At 37.2% G+C, this 14196-nt stretch overlaps 2 protein-coding genes across 2 annotated transcripts; one reads left to right on the top strand and one right to left on the bottom strand.

Annotated features, from left to right (window-relative positions):
- Window positions 1-43: 43 nt before the first annotated feature.
- On the top strand, window positions 44-3613 carry LOC121742029 (cyclase-associated protein 1-like). The gene is made up of 9 exons (XM_042135041.1): window positions 44-677; window positions 1312-1480; window positions 1567-1631; window positions 1784-2054; window positions 2200-2347; window positions 2433-2542; window positions 2643-2698; window positions 2776-2973; window positions 3282-3613. Exons 1-9 carry the CDS (start codon window positions 405-407, stop codon window positions 3366-3368), a joined length of 1377 nt encoding a protein of 458 aa, XP_041990975.1. The 5' UTR covers window positions 44-404; the 3' UTR covers window positions 3369-3613.
- Window positions 3614-4165: 552 nt separating this feature from the next.
- LOC121742283 (coatomer subunit gamma-like) lies at window positions 4166-10796 on the bottom strand. The gene is made up of 19 exons (XM_042135385.1): window positions 10648-10796; window positions 10501-10571; window positions 9415-9512; window positions 9272-9322; window positions 8914-9027; window positions 8604-8804; window positions 8426-8527; window positions 7965-8072; window positions 7637-7870; window positions 6898-7148; window positions 6612-6783; window positions 6335-6490; window positions 6202-6252; window positions 5892-6029; window positions 5554-5757; window positions 5331-5462; window positions 5076-5249; window positions 4679-4918; window positions 4166-4570 (listed from the first exon to the last, which is right to left on the bottom strand). The coding sequence occupies exons 2-19, from the start codon at window positions 10544-10546 to the stop codon at window positions 4376-4378; spliced, it is 2667 nt and encodes an 888-aa protein (XP_041991319.1). The 5' UTR covers window positions 10547-10571; window positions 10648-10796; the 3' UTR covers window positions 4166-4375.
- Between the last annotated feature and the right edge of the window lie 3400 nt (window positions 10797-14196).

Genomic DNA, 14196 nt, shown 5'->3' with positions numbered 1-14196 from the left:
CAGTTACTAATTACACTACTCCATTTGGGAAATAAAAGTCTGTATATTTTTCCACGAATGTGCTAATACTCAAAGTTGGTGTATTTACAAATTACTAGTTTTCAAAATAATTTTTTAATAGTTTTTAGAAGCAATTAAGTTCGATATATATAAATTTCTAAAATAATGAAACAGAATGAAATTCCACTGGGTTTGATTTACCAATGAATTCTGGTCAAGGCTAAAAATGCTATGCATCTTACAAGTGTATCATAATAAAAAAAAGGGCAAAAAATAAGAAACAAAAAGAGAAAAAGGGAAAAAGCATAACTGGATTTACCATATTATGGAAAGAGAATAACTAATTTTGCATTCTATCTGAATTATTTAATCGTTTATAGAGAGAAGTTGTTTGAGAGAGAGAAATGGAAGAGAAACTGATAAGCAGGCTAGAATCGGCGGTGACGCGGCTGGAGTCTCTTTCAGCCGGAGGTTTCAGCGGAGGCGGAGAGATCAGCAGAGACGCCAGTGCGGCAGGTCCTTCAATTGCGGCGTTTGACGATCTCATTTCGCAGTATGTTAACAACGTTATTAGCGTCGCGGAGAATATTGGAGGACAGGTTTTGGATATCTCGAAGATTATTGAGGAGGCGTTTAACGTCCAGAAGGAACTTCTCGTTGAAATCTCACAAACTCAGGTTAATTTGTTTGATTCTCACAAATTGCATGCTACATTGCTGCGATGCAGTAACAACACTGCAAATCGGCGTTTCTGAATTGATTTTCGCTAGTTCTGTGTCTGCGATGTAACTTTTGAATCGTGCGTAAAATTTTAAATCAGCGAGGGGAATGAGATCTTTCTGATTGAGTGAAATGTGTAATGTGATTATAATTGCGAACCGATTTTAAGATCATCAATTGGTAGAGATGATCCGGAAATGGTGCTAACTGCTAGCTGATTTCAACAGCCAAACCGTTGAATTGATTTGTGATTTTATATAAATTGGTATATCGATCGATTGCTAATTTGCCTTTTCAATTTTCGTTATTATGATGAAGCATGTAATACAATTAATGAGTCCTGAAGCCAAGAGAGATCATCTGACGTTAGTTTTACAGAAATTGTTTGATCGTGGAAGGTTAGAGTAAGAGGATTTGTCATTGAGGAATAGTATTTCGAATCACGATTATGCTGTGAGATAGTCATGGATTCAAACCATGGCATGTTTGGCATCACAATGTTTTTTAGTTGTTTAGTTGTTTAGTTTCTAGTTCTGTTTTTCCTTTTTCCTGTCGTTTGAATTCCAACGCTCACTTATGCTACATGCGCAGAAGCCTGACACGGCGGGGTTGGTTGCATTCCTGAAACCGTTGAATGACGTGGTTGCAAAATTGTGTGCATTAACAGAGGGAAGACAATCTGAGTTCTTCAATCACCAGAAGACGGGTGCTGATAGCATTGCAGCTCTCATGTGGATTGCATATACAGGAAAGAATTGCGGTAAGGAAAACCTTAGACATGTGTGATTTGTTCAGATTTCAGTTGCTTCTTGTCTCATTTGTGGATATCATGGTCTGTAATTGAAGGTATGAGCATGCCTACCGCACATGTTGAAGAAAGTTGGAATATGTCTGAGTTCTACAGTAATAAGGTATACACTATGATTCTTTATATCTCTCTTCAAACAGTCAAAGAAAGGGAACGATCGTGTGATAATGATGGGGGTGCTTTGTGGTTCTCCATTCAGAATGATGGGGATGCTTTAAGGCTATCATGTTTATATTTGCTTTGTTGATTGGCTAGATTCTCGTAGAGTACAAGAACAAAGATCCGAATCATGTTGAGTGGGTAAAGGTTTTGAAGGAGCTCTTCATACCTGGTTTGAAAGATTATGTGAAGGCTCACTACCCACTGGGACCTGTTTGGAACGCCTCAGGGAAGACTATAGCAACTAATCGAGGTGGCCCTCCTCCTCCACAAGCTCCAGCTGCGGCACAATCTTCATCTTCGCGCCCTCAACAAGGGATGTCTGCTGTTTTTGATGAAATTAATTCTGGAAAGTCAGTTACTTCTGGTAATCATCACTTTTCCTTCCATTTCTTATGTCAACTCAAGTTGTTGAGCTCTTTGTCTAACCTACAAGGTCTCAGAACTCTGGAAATTATCATTTCTATGTTTAATGGACTTGTTGAGCCTTTATTGTCTGTCTTTCCTACAAGGTCTTAGAAAGGTCACTGCTGATATGAAAAGCAAGAACCGTACAGACAGAAGTGGTGTTGTTTGTGTTGCTCAGAAAGAAAGTCATGCTAAGAAACCTTCTGTGACCAAGACAGGACCTCCTAAATTTGAGCTTCAGCTTGGTCGGAAGTAAGTGCAGACAATAGTTCTTCAAAGACATGATGTTAATTAGTCTTGTTTTCCCTTGTAAAAGATTGAATTTCCATGTTTTCAGATGGGTGGTGGAGAATCAGATTGGGCAAAAGGAACTAGTAATCGATGATTGTGATGCAAAGCAGACAATATACGTATATGGGTGCCAGAATTCTGTTCTTCAAGTCATTGGTATATAGGAGTAGTAGTTACTAAACTATGTTTTTCCTAAAGTTGGACCGACTCACTGCAAGGCATGAGAAATCTGAAGTGTTTAAAACCCAATATGCAGGGAAAGTGAACAACATTACATTGGACAAGTGTAGCAAGATGGGGCTAGTCTTCGAGGTAATTTAAGGAACGTGGAACTTGTAATCAGAACTCCGAAACCCATGCATAATTAACTCGTTTCATTTTGAAACTAGGATGTTGTGGCAGCTTGTGAGCTTGTCAACTGCAACTCCACGGAAGTGCAATGTCAGGGCGTGGCACCTACAATTTCGATTGACAACACTGAAGGATGCCAACTGTACTTGAGCAAATACTCTTTAGAGACTTCCATAACTACAGCCAAGTCTGAAGTCAATGTATTAGTACCCGCGTCTGAAGCAGGTGGCGACTGGGTACGTCTCATTTTCTCTATTTTCACTTTAACAACGTTATACTTTGGCTCATGCCTTTGTATAACTGTCTCACTTTTCTCTAAACTTAGCTATACAATACCTCATACACCCGAGCTTCAATGTTCAAGTATGCAGTTGCAGATTTCTATGACAATTTATAGCATCGGACTTCTGATTACAGTGTTCTTGTAACATGGAGTATATAACTATGCGAAATCATCGATGAAAACCAATTATATATATATATATTTTTTATGTGGCATAATACGTTTGAAGGTATTGAATATTTAGTTAAATTGTTGGTGCAGATAGAGCATCCTTTGCCAGTGCAATACATTCATGTATACAAGGATGGCCAAATTGTTACAACTCCAATGGACCACTCTGGAGGCTAAATCGATATCATCACATCTTGGTGCTAATGTTATCCTCTCTATTTTTTGGCATTTTGTTCTTGTTGAATTTTTATTTTATTTTATTGTTAGGCTCATCATATTTTGAATTGTTGTTGGTTAATTATGCCCTGCTGGCAGTTTGTTTTAGGATTCAATTGTTATATTTATTACACATGTTTGTATAAATCACAGACATAAAGCTACATTCACTCCAAGCTATTGGACTTTATCGAGGTTTAGTTTCATTTTGGGTCGTGCCTCGTCTACAGACATATTTTGCTCTCGGACAACGTGATGCGAGTCTGAATAATAGACGATGGTGAATACGTGATTTTACTTTCCAAAAACTCACAACCTATAAACTCTTTAACACATTACATCTTATAAGCTCCAAGAATTTCTGAAGTCTCAAAAATAGCTTAGCTTAACACCCTTCAGAAACTAGTCTTCTTTCGTTAATTTCATTTTTGGCTAATGTTGTTTGGTGATAAACTGCTAATGCATGTGGTTTCGACATGTCTCCTTGTTTTTTTTTCCCAACATGTACAGAAGTGAAGCTTAATAAAACTAGTTCAAAGTAATTTAACAACGTACGTGACACCAAGTACAAAAGAGTGGAAAGTACAAAATACAAAGTCGCAATTAATTGAAAAAACTAATAATGCAAATAAGAAAATTAGCATCATACTATAATTTAGAAAATAAAAGTACAAAATGCATCTTTTTCATTTTTAGAAGTTGACCATAATTTGGCCTTAAAATGTTGCCTCGCCTCAAATGAAGGAAACAAGAAAAGGTTTCCAGAAATAAGAGTATCTTATATTGACATGTGACACCAATTGCAATTAGATACGAAATTAACAAATAGGGTAGCAATAAAGTAAGCGTAGTACACAATTTGCCCCCCTCTTTAAACTATAATCGCACTCACCACAACAAAACCTCTATAAAGAATATCGTATTCTCGACCAAGAAATACAAAATAAAAGGATGACACAGGGCTATGACTATCCACTAGCAACTATTTCATGAAGGGCTTCACTCACATTCACATCGTCGGATCTCACAGCTAATTTCATCGCCACCTCTTTAGACGAGTCCATTCCAAATGACAAACGGACAAGCACCTTCACGTTGCCTATGTACACACCAGATAATAAACATGTATGCGATCTTGAGTTGTTTGGGACTGTCTCTGTGCCCTGCAAAAAAACCAAAATAAATAGCATTATTGACAGCTACAAGGCTGGGGCTGAAAACGACTCAATTTGTTCATCTGAAAGAAAATATAGGGCTTGTAAGGGACGTACCTCACAAGGCTGCAAGCCAAGAAGACTGATGACTGCATTAACAGCCTCGACAAGGCTTTCCCTGGGGCCAAGGCCATATTCATCTACGCGCTCCGTATCAGGGTCCATGCTTTCCCATGCATTCCTAAAGTTAGAGACGCCCACTTTTAGAATGTAATCAGCAGCAACAACCTCAAAATCTTCGAGCTGGTATTCATCTTCCACACCATCATCTTCGGCCTCTCCGGTAGAGGTATCAACCTAAACAAGTTTATGAAGGCAATTATTACATAAACAACAAGACTACAACGGTTTATGGATCCAAGTAAAAGATATTTATATAAATGACAGAAAATGGATTTCCCAACGCAATCATGCATGTTGCAAATTTAAAGACAACCACACAAGGAGAATATACCTCTTTAACAGTGAACCTCAACGTGTTAGAAAATTTCCCAACTGAAGGGACACCTTCAGGTCTCTCAAATGCCACGAATGTTTGGGCTGGTGTATCATAAGGAAGTGATTTTAAAGGTTTGACTCCTACTTCAGAGAATTCCTCAGCTTCAGAAGCATCGACAATAACAGTCACCTAGCCACATGAACAGAACCACTAAGTAATTGAAACACAATAACCGCAATGGGGGAAAACTAGCAACAACATGGTCCGTACATTTTCAAGCAGCTGCTCTGGTATTGTATTTGTACAATTGTACTGAAACACCACATGGTGATCAAATATGTGCTTGACGACATTAACTGCATACTCAGTTTCTGCTTCTGTAAGCTCCACTGGCACTGACGACTGATCACAAACATTGAACATGAAAACTCATTGGATAAAAAATGCAATAAAAGTTATTAGAATGAATCGAGTCCAATAGTTATCCACAAACCTTGAAAAGCTTTCCAAAATTTGCAAATTCAGGAATAGTGGAAAGAATCCTTTCATAAGCATCGGATGCAGAAGTGGGTGCAGGAGGTGGTGGACCCAAAGGAGTTGGTTTCTTTCCTGGGGCTTTCTTCTCAACAAGGGGCAGAGACTTTACCTCTCTTGGTACAGAATCGATATCAAAAGGTTCTTCAGTAGGATTTTGTGCCTGTTCCAAAATTTAAAAATATGAGACAATGAACTCTTTAAGAACAAGAGAAAATATTTGTTGCAAATCTAGCTTGGAATCAAATGCAAAGTCTAATTTAACACCATCCTCATGTATAACAGATTAATACTTACATAGTTTCTCAAAGTAGTCTCCATATTTGTTAGTGGTATATCAAGTGATCCAAACAAAAATTCCTTGACATCTTTGTCAGTTTCAGCAACTGAACCATCACCGAGACTGTTCAAATAAAGAGTAGCTCTATCTCGAACCTGCAAACAGAATGGCATATATTATTCACAGAGAGAAACCATAGTATACTCAAATATACACCCCCAGCATCTGAGTATGACATGGATGGATATTACGAAGTTGGGCTTTCAATTACAAGCTTCAATCATTTTCCAGCAGACTAGAAAAAAGATTAAATCTTACAACACTGACCTCATCATCATTGTCGAATAGGCAACGCCTCAATAGGATAAATATGCGAGGCTGCAGCAAAGATCATAAAGATTTTTATTTAGTAAATGGCCATTGTTAAACATAGTTTCTGCACACAGAGGTACAGTATTACCTTCAGGGAATCAACCAGGGCACCAAATTTTGCCAGTGTGCTGACAGCGCTGGCTCGGACAGTAGCATTCTCAAGTATTACTCGATTGTAAATATAGCGGATATATTTGCTAGGATCTGATGTCTTGGGTCCCTCATTTCCAAGAAAGTGAAGTATCTGTGAAAAACAACAAAGTAACAAAACTAAGACAAATTAAAAAAAAACAAAGCTGCTAGCAACAATGAAGAATGCTGTAGAAGGAACTAGGAATGTATTCTAGATAGATAGAAAAAGTAACCTGGGTAGAAAGATATGTAAATTCACAGTCCTCAATGAATTCACATAAGTGCAGGAGTCCACTTTCTTTCGCATCTGGAATGTCTCTAATTAAGATCACAATTGAATCAACAATTGCCTTCTTGTACTCGAACCCGCCCTCTTCTCTTAGTATATTGCTTAAGAAATTCATCCTAGAAGGAGCAACATTATTAGACATTCAAATTTAGATATAAAAAATGAAGCACTGTCAAATTATTGGAGCACAAAAGAGTTTCAATGTTTGATTTTAGGTAAACTACACTTACAGAGATCTGTACTTCAGCGGGAACTTCAGACACAGTGATCTAATAGCTTCTACCACAACAATCTTGAATTCATCGGCAATATCAGACATGAAATTTGTGATTTGTTTCATCAGGCGATCAACACTAGATTCATTGCCAGTTTTCAGCAGTGTGGTAATGGCAAGAGTAGCTATGCTTCTATTCTGGTCGGAAATCAAACTTTCCATGTCTATATTACAGTTTGTGACAGCCATTGGATGTGTCATAGCCACCTGCATGCAATTTAATTTTGGAATTTATTAGACAGTAAGTGAGTGCTAGATTTATAGGTACAACACAAATACACAGGAATTTCCAAGCTAGGGCTATTAATTAAGTCATCAACACATTTTTATAGGTACTTTTTTTGACCCAAAACCACTCTCAGCTTGAGCAAGTTCCATAAATATCCTTCCATTTGAAATTAAGAGATCACCACGCTAAATTCGTAAGCGTGCTAATACACAAAATAAGAGAAAAAAAGTAAACGCAAACCAGATGAATCTCTCCTACTGTAGATTATAGAACCAGCACAACTTGATTCCTCGGCATGGTACATCAGGATATCAATGCTAAATGAAACTAATGAAGTGAAGCCAGCAAAATGTCTTCGCTTATGTGAGACCAATCAAGAGAGTGACACCTCAATCACATAAACGATGTTGCTAACACGGTTGATGGTTTAGTTGGAAATATCTAACTAACATAAGAAAGCACCAACCTTGTTTAGCGTTCGAACAGCAGCAAACCTTAGCACAGGCTTCGAAGAACTTAGCAAAAGTTGTAAAACAGTTATTGCAGGAGTCAACTCCCTGGTTGTGACATTGCTCAGCTCAGTGATTGCTTTGGCTGCTTCAAAGATAACCATTTCAGCTTTATGACGAAGGCAGCTCTCGAGATAGTCATAAAATGGGCGGTCTCCAGTCTGAGAATTAACGCCAGTCTCTCGGATAACCTATGTCGCACAATGAACAAATGCACAATCATTACTTTGAACACAGCCAAAATAGAAGTGTTGTTTTGCAAATCTACGTCGGAAAGAATAAGACCTGACTAGTGTAACGGATCAATAGACACTGAGCCAAAGGAGAGCGAACAGTTCCCTTGGTCAAGCTTGTAACCAACTTGCTAACAGCTAACCGATCATTTTGTCGTATCTGCAAGTTCAAAAATATAATGTGTTGACCAAATCAAAGAAGCCAAGTCCCTTTTAGGAGAAGAAATAAGCACAAAAACATCAAAAGTAAGCCAAGTTGTACTTGTACACAGTCAATAAAATTTCAAACTCCATAGTTTGCAAAACGGAGAATGTGCAGAAATTAACATTAAGCAAGTCAATTGCCATTTATTAAAAGTAGACCAACTTTAAGAGGCTTATTAGGAATAGAAATAATAATCATAGCTGACACAGAGCAAGAAGTACATGAGATTAATAAATAATAGCACAACCAAGAGTACAGTTCATTCTATTTTATCATGTACTACTACTAATGAACATTAAACTTCTTACCTGGTGCAGCAGAGCAAGGGCATGGAATTGTACAAGTGCAGCTCGTGATTGAACAGCTTCTTGTACTTCATTACTCCATCTTTTGACAATCTCTGGGGTAGTCTGTGACTATATTCATAAGTACACTAACAATGGAACGTAAAGTATCTGATGCAATTATCACAGATCTGAGTAATACCTGCAGCAGGTGAATGCCACTCACAAGGGCAGCACTTGCAACAACTGGATTTTTATCCACAATAGCCTGCTTTAAGTATCTCTCAATTTGTGTCAAAAGTGTTCCATCAGTGATTCGACAAAGGACGCGGATCGCATTTGCTCGGTACATATCAGTGCGACTATTCATGTCTTTCATTAAAGAGCTTGTGACAATAATAACCTTTGATGCCGAAAAAAAAATTGTTTAGTCTGACAACTTCAATAGTCAATACGTAGAACTATTAGAAGAAGAGAATGTAAGATCAAAATCAAACATATCCTCAAGGTACCTCATCAGCAGAGGGAGAAAGATCCTTTATAATTAGATATACCATCCTTCTCAAACCATTGTCTTTAGACTGAAACAGTTTTGTGACAGCAAAAAATACTTCTGTGGCCTCCACCTAGAAATTACATAAAAGAAGATGAAGAACAGATTAATATAAGAAAAAAATCACTTCAAAATATATGTTACTGATGTGTCAAACTACTTGAAATCCTACATTATTAATCAATAATCATCCTCTGATATGATCAGATTACTATTTACAGTAACATTAAATGTATGTCAGGAGGACAAAGGCATATATGTATGTGCAGTGTGTGCGTGGATGAAAGAGATAGTCTGTAACAGCTGCAGTGCTCGACCTTTGTGAATGAGTCACCCTGATTAAGAAGGTACAAAAGCTTCGTGATGACCTACCAAGGAGAAAATCAAACCTCCAGATTAGAAAAATAGAAAACAAAAAAAATGAAAATTTTATACAATAAAAATAGCAAGAAATGATTACCTGTGAGCATCGCCTAGCATCTAACTGAGGATCATTAAAAACCCTAGCATCCTGTAATACCGCACCCTTCTCAATCCCCAAAAATGGTGAGTAATCAGCTGCATAAACATTAATGTATTAGTTCCTTCAGATCCAAGAGAATGATATACCTATCTCATGAGTGCACTACAAGATCCACACATGGACTGATGGACTACCCTTGCAGATGCTGATGAATGACTCAGGGAGTGCTCAGTGTGTGAGTTTTGGAATGGAACCCAAGGTGGTTGCTTCATGTAGGGGATCCACTCCCCTATAGGAATACACCCACTTCCGTTTCCAAAAGGTAGGCAATGAGATTCATTCACTACAACTATCAAACCCATAGCGTACTTATTCCCATTCTGTTTAAACCATCATGAATCCACTCAGTATACTTGAACGTTGAATGGATCATACTCAACAGACAAGAACATCCCAAACTAACAGGGAAGCCTATCAATCACTATCCAGTACACTAAGATGTTGCAAAACATGTTTCCTTTCACACCGACAGTAGTAGAAGAGCTTAATGATAATTCAAAATTGGGGCTACCCAGCGTCCTAATAGAAGCAGATCACATGAAGCATAAGAAACAAAATGGAATCCCCCAACCTCTATCTGGTCTACGTCATCAAACATCCTAGCACGCTTGCCTAATTTTTATACTGCTATTATCATATGATTCAGAGAATCCAGATCAAAGCTGCAATAATACACTATTAGATTTAACATTAAAAAAAAACAAAATCCAAGCATATTCGTACAGGTCTAACAGTCGCGAAGCAAATAAACTACATCATTTGCAAATTCGAAGAAAGAATGAGGCATCATTGTGTGTGATAGATCAAGTGTATAACAATATCCAGAATACAAATTCACACACTATTGTAATCCAGAATTCGACCAGATTTCAGATCTGCATCGAATTAAACTAGGTGATGAGGAATTGTAAAATTGCCCTAAGAGAAAACCGAAATGTGAACAGGAAGTAAGAGAATACAAATTAATTGAAGTCGAATCAGAACGAAAGCAAGTAATCAGATAATAGAGTTCCAGGAATGCACCTTCTTCATCACGATCATCGTCTTTTTTGACAAGCGGTTGAGCCATTGTACAGAGATCTGCGCGGATCAAACTGGAAAGAAACTAATAAGGTTAATCGTTGCCTGTGGCTGAATACAACTGTGGAAAGAGATGAATTAGCGAATCACCCAACGCAGTTGCTATTTATTTGTGTGTAATGTGCTGCAGATCTCTCTCTGCGTTCCGAGATGCAACTCCACGAACAACCGAAGATTTACCGAGTGATGTTACCTTACAAGGTTAGAGAGAGAAATTTTGGAATGGTTAAATTCTCTGACCTTCGTAATTAGAGATTCAATTCGATGACCTTTCCTAATTTGTGAATTTAGGATCAAGGCATGCGTATTATTCCTAATAAGAATAAGAGATTTGTGATATTTTATCTTATTTATGTTCTTTTTTAATATTATTTTCTTCTAATCATTTATCAATTGTCTAATTTACGCTTCAAATTTTTACCTAAATTCTACCTCACAATAAATTCAACGACCTAAATTCTACCTCACAATAAATTCAGCGCCGTTTCTGTCCCAAACCACCCGCCTTTTTTTATTCCAAATCTGCCTCCACTCTTCACTGCCTTCATCGCCTTTTTTCCTCACTCCAGACCAGTTTCCATCCTCTTTCACTGGTGCCTCCACTGTTCGCCGCCTCCGTCTCTACCTTTCTCTTCCGTCTCTTTAACACAAAATAGTTGTGATTCTATAAGGAATTCAAACTACACATATACATACTTCTGTTTCTGTATATGTAATATATATATATACATGGTTTTTGTTTTGTGTGCCATATATACACGTCTCAAAAGTAGAGATATTGATAGTATATTAGTGTGTTGATATTAATTTGCTTACGTAACTAGAAAATTTGACATGCAATTGTTTGAAATTTTATGCAGCAGAATACATATATATATGTACACATTTGTTGGTGGCATAATACATACCCATACAATACTTATATATATATATATATATATATACACACACGTTTGTTGGGTTTTGATCTATGCAAAACTAGATTTAAATACAGAAACGCAGAACAATATCATAATTAGGTCACTTTTAGGTCATAATTAGGTAATTTTTAGGTCATGCTAACAAAGCATGACCTAAAACGATCTTAGCATGACATTAAACCCAAATATTATAATATGACCTAAAATTGTTTAATTATGACCTTCCGTGTTTTTGGTTAATTATTGACCATTAGATCATCTAATCCTAGGGCCAAGATTTGGTCTGCATTTCTGGATTTAAACACATACTTATTTTGATCATCTCCCCACGTTTGTTTATATATACATATATATTTGTTTGAAATTTTGTATAATTATGTTGAAAATTTTGATATATTTAGTTCTTTTGTTATTTGGTAGGATGGATCACATAGATGAAATTGATACTATTGATTGGAATAATATAGAAATTATTCCACTGGAAGAATCACAAATTGGTGCTCCCGAGAGCTTGATGGATGAAGAAACAATGTTTGCTTTTGAGCATTTTTGTTCGTCCACTAGTAGAGTGAGTACTAAGATGGCATTGTATCATTGGGTTGGAGAAAAGACAATCTTTTTTTTAAAGAAAGATCCAAACATGGGAGCGAAGAAGTTGCAAAATGAGTTACAGGAGAAGTATGTAACCACAATTAATTAATCAACTATATATGCTGGTATGCAGATTGCACGTGAAAAAATGTATGGAACATGGGAAGACAGTTTTGGGAATTTGTTTAACTTTAAGGCAGTGGTTGAGCTTAAAATGCCAGGGAGCGTGGTTGAGATAGGGTTGAAAGAGACCGAAGACGGGGTGTACTTTCAAAGATTTTTTTGTTGCTTCAAGCCTAGTATTAATGGCTTCCTAAATGGGTGTAGGCCATATTTAAGTGTAGATGCAACGGCTCTTAATGGTAGATGGAGTGGACAGCTAGCTTCAACAACTGCATTAGATGGCCACAACTGGATATTTCCAGTTGCTTTTGGGTTGTTTGAAAGCGAGACCAATGAAGAATGTATTTGGTTTATGGAGCAGCTAAAGAGGGCAATTGGAAGTCCACCTCATTTAGCTATTTGTTCAGATGCATGCAAGGCGTTGGAGAATGTTGTGAAGGCAGTGTTTCCATTGGCAGAGCACAGAGAGTGTTTTTTTCACTTGATGAAGAATTTTTCTAAGAGGTTTCAAGGTCCAATTTTTGGGCACATGTATCGTGCAGCTAGGACATTTTGTCCAATTTATCATGAACACCTAATGCACAAGATGTACGAAGCAAATGACAGAGTGCAACCCTTCTTAGAGACATATCACAGGCTACTTTGGATGAGGAGCGAAATTTCTGAAGAGATATTATATTACAAACAATATTGCAAAAGTATGGAACAGGTGGGTGAAGGACCTTAAGGACCTTCCAATAGCCGAGCTAGTTGACAGTCTGAGATCGAAGTTCATGGAGCTCTATGCAAGGAGGAGAAATATAGGCGAAAGATTGGAAGGCCACACTATGCTTCCAATTGTTGTTCGTCATCTCAATGTTCTTAGTAGAAAATTGGGCCAATTGAAGGTTAAAGTAGGTCGCATGGGTGAGGCAGAGGTGACTGAGATCACAGATAGACACAAGGTAATTAGACATGTGGTGGATTTTGAGCAACACACTTGCTTATGTAGGGAGTGGCAAGTCTCGAGGAAACCATGCCCACATGCATTAGCAGTGATAACTTCACGTAGAAATCCTAAAATGAAAGATTACCTACATCCTTATTTTTCAGTGAGTTTATTTAGGCTAGCATATGCAGGGATAATTAGCCCATTTCCTGACAAGTCTCAGTGGCCTAGCATGAACCTTGGCTTCAAGGTGTTACCTCCTTTGCATAAACGAGCTCCAGGGAGACCGAGGAAAAATAGAATACCAGGATGCTTGGAAGGTAATGGAAACAAATCTAGGACAAAATGAATGTGGCATGTCCAATGTATGCAATGCAAAGAATTTGATCATAGGGAATAATCAGCTAAATGTGTTTTTAATGGAACAAAGAAAAGGTAATTACTTGGAGTTGTATCTTACTCTTTATTTTATTATCTCAATCTTATTTTTGTTTTATTTACTTGAGTTGCAGGAAGAGTCGTGCAAAGGGACGACCTTTAGGTGGGATGCATGCCAGTGCATGCTAAAGGCATGAGGCAGTTGAAGAACTAATGAGGTAAGAAGAAATAACTGTGTATAATTTGTAGGATGGGACCAACTGTTTTTTATATACTGACATTAGTATAAAAAATTTCCAGCCTAGTGGATTGCAACATAGAGGTAGTGGAGAGCATAAACCTAGAAGAAAATACAGTAAAAATATGTGTGAAGAAGAAGCTCACTCCTAGGAAGCCAATTTAGTGATCATGTATTTTGAGGAATTATGCTTTTGAAGAACATGTTCATGGATGATCTATGCTTTTGTGGAAGCATTTTCTGAAACTATAATTTTGTGGAAGCATTTTCTGAAACTATGATTTTTTTGAAGTATTTTGTGAAACTATGATTTTTTGAATTCACAACTTTTTTGGAAGAAATTGTGGAAGAAGAGTTTTGGTAGTTGCTCTTCTATATGAACATGTTTGTTTTTGGATTTCTTAGAAAAAAATACTCATGAATAAATAAATGTTTCTTGATTGCATATGATTAAAAACTAG

Source organism: Salvia splendens, chromosome 7 (assembly GCF_004379255.2).
Source record: "Salvia splendens isolate huo1 chromosome 7, SspV2, whole genome shotgun sequence".
Taxonomy (NCBI): Eukaryota; Viridiplantae; Streptophyta; class Magnoliopsida; order Lamiales; family Lamiaceae; genus Salvia; species Salvia splendens.
The sequence above is the reverse complement of the archived record's forward strand: the minus strand, read 5'-3'. Positions and strand labels throughout refer to the sequence as shown.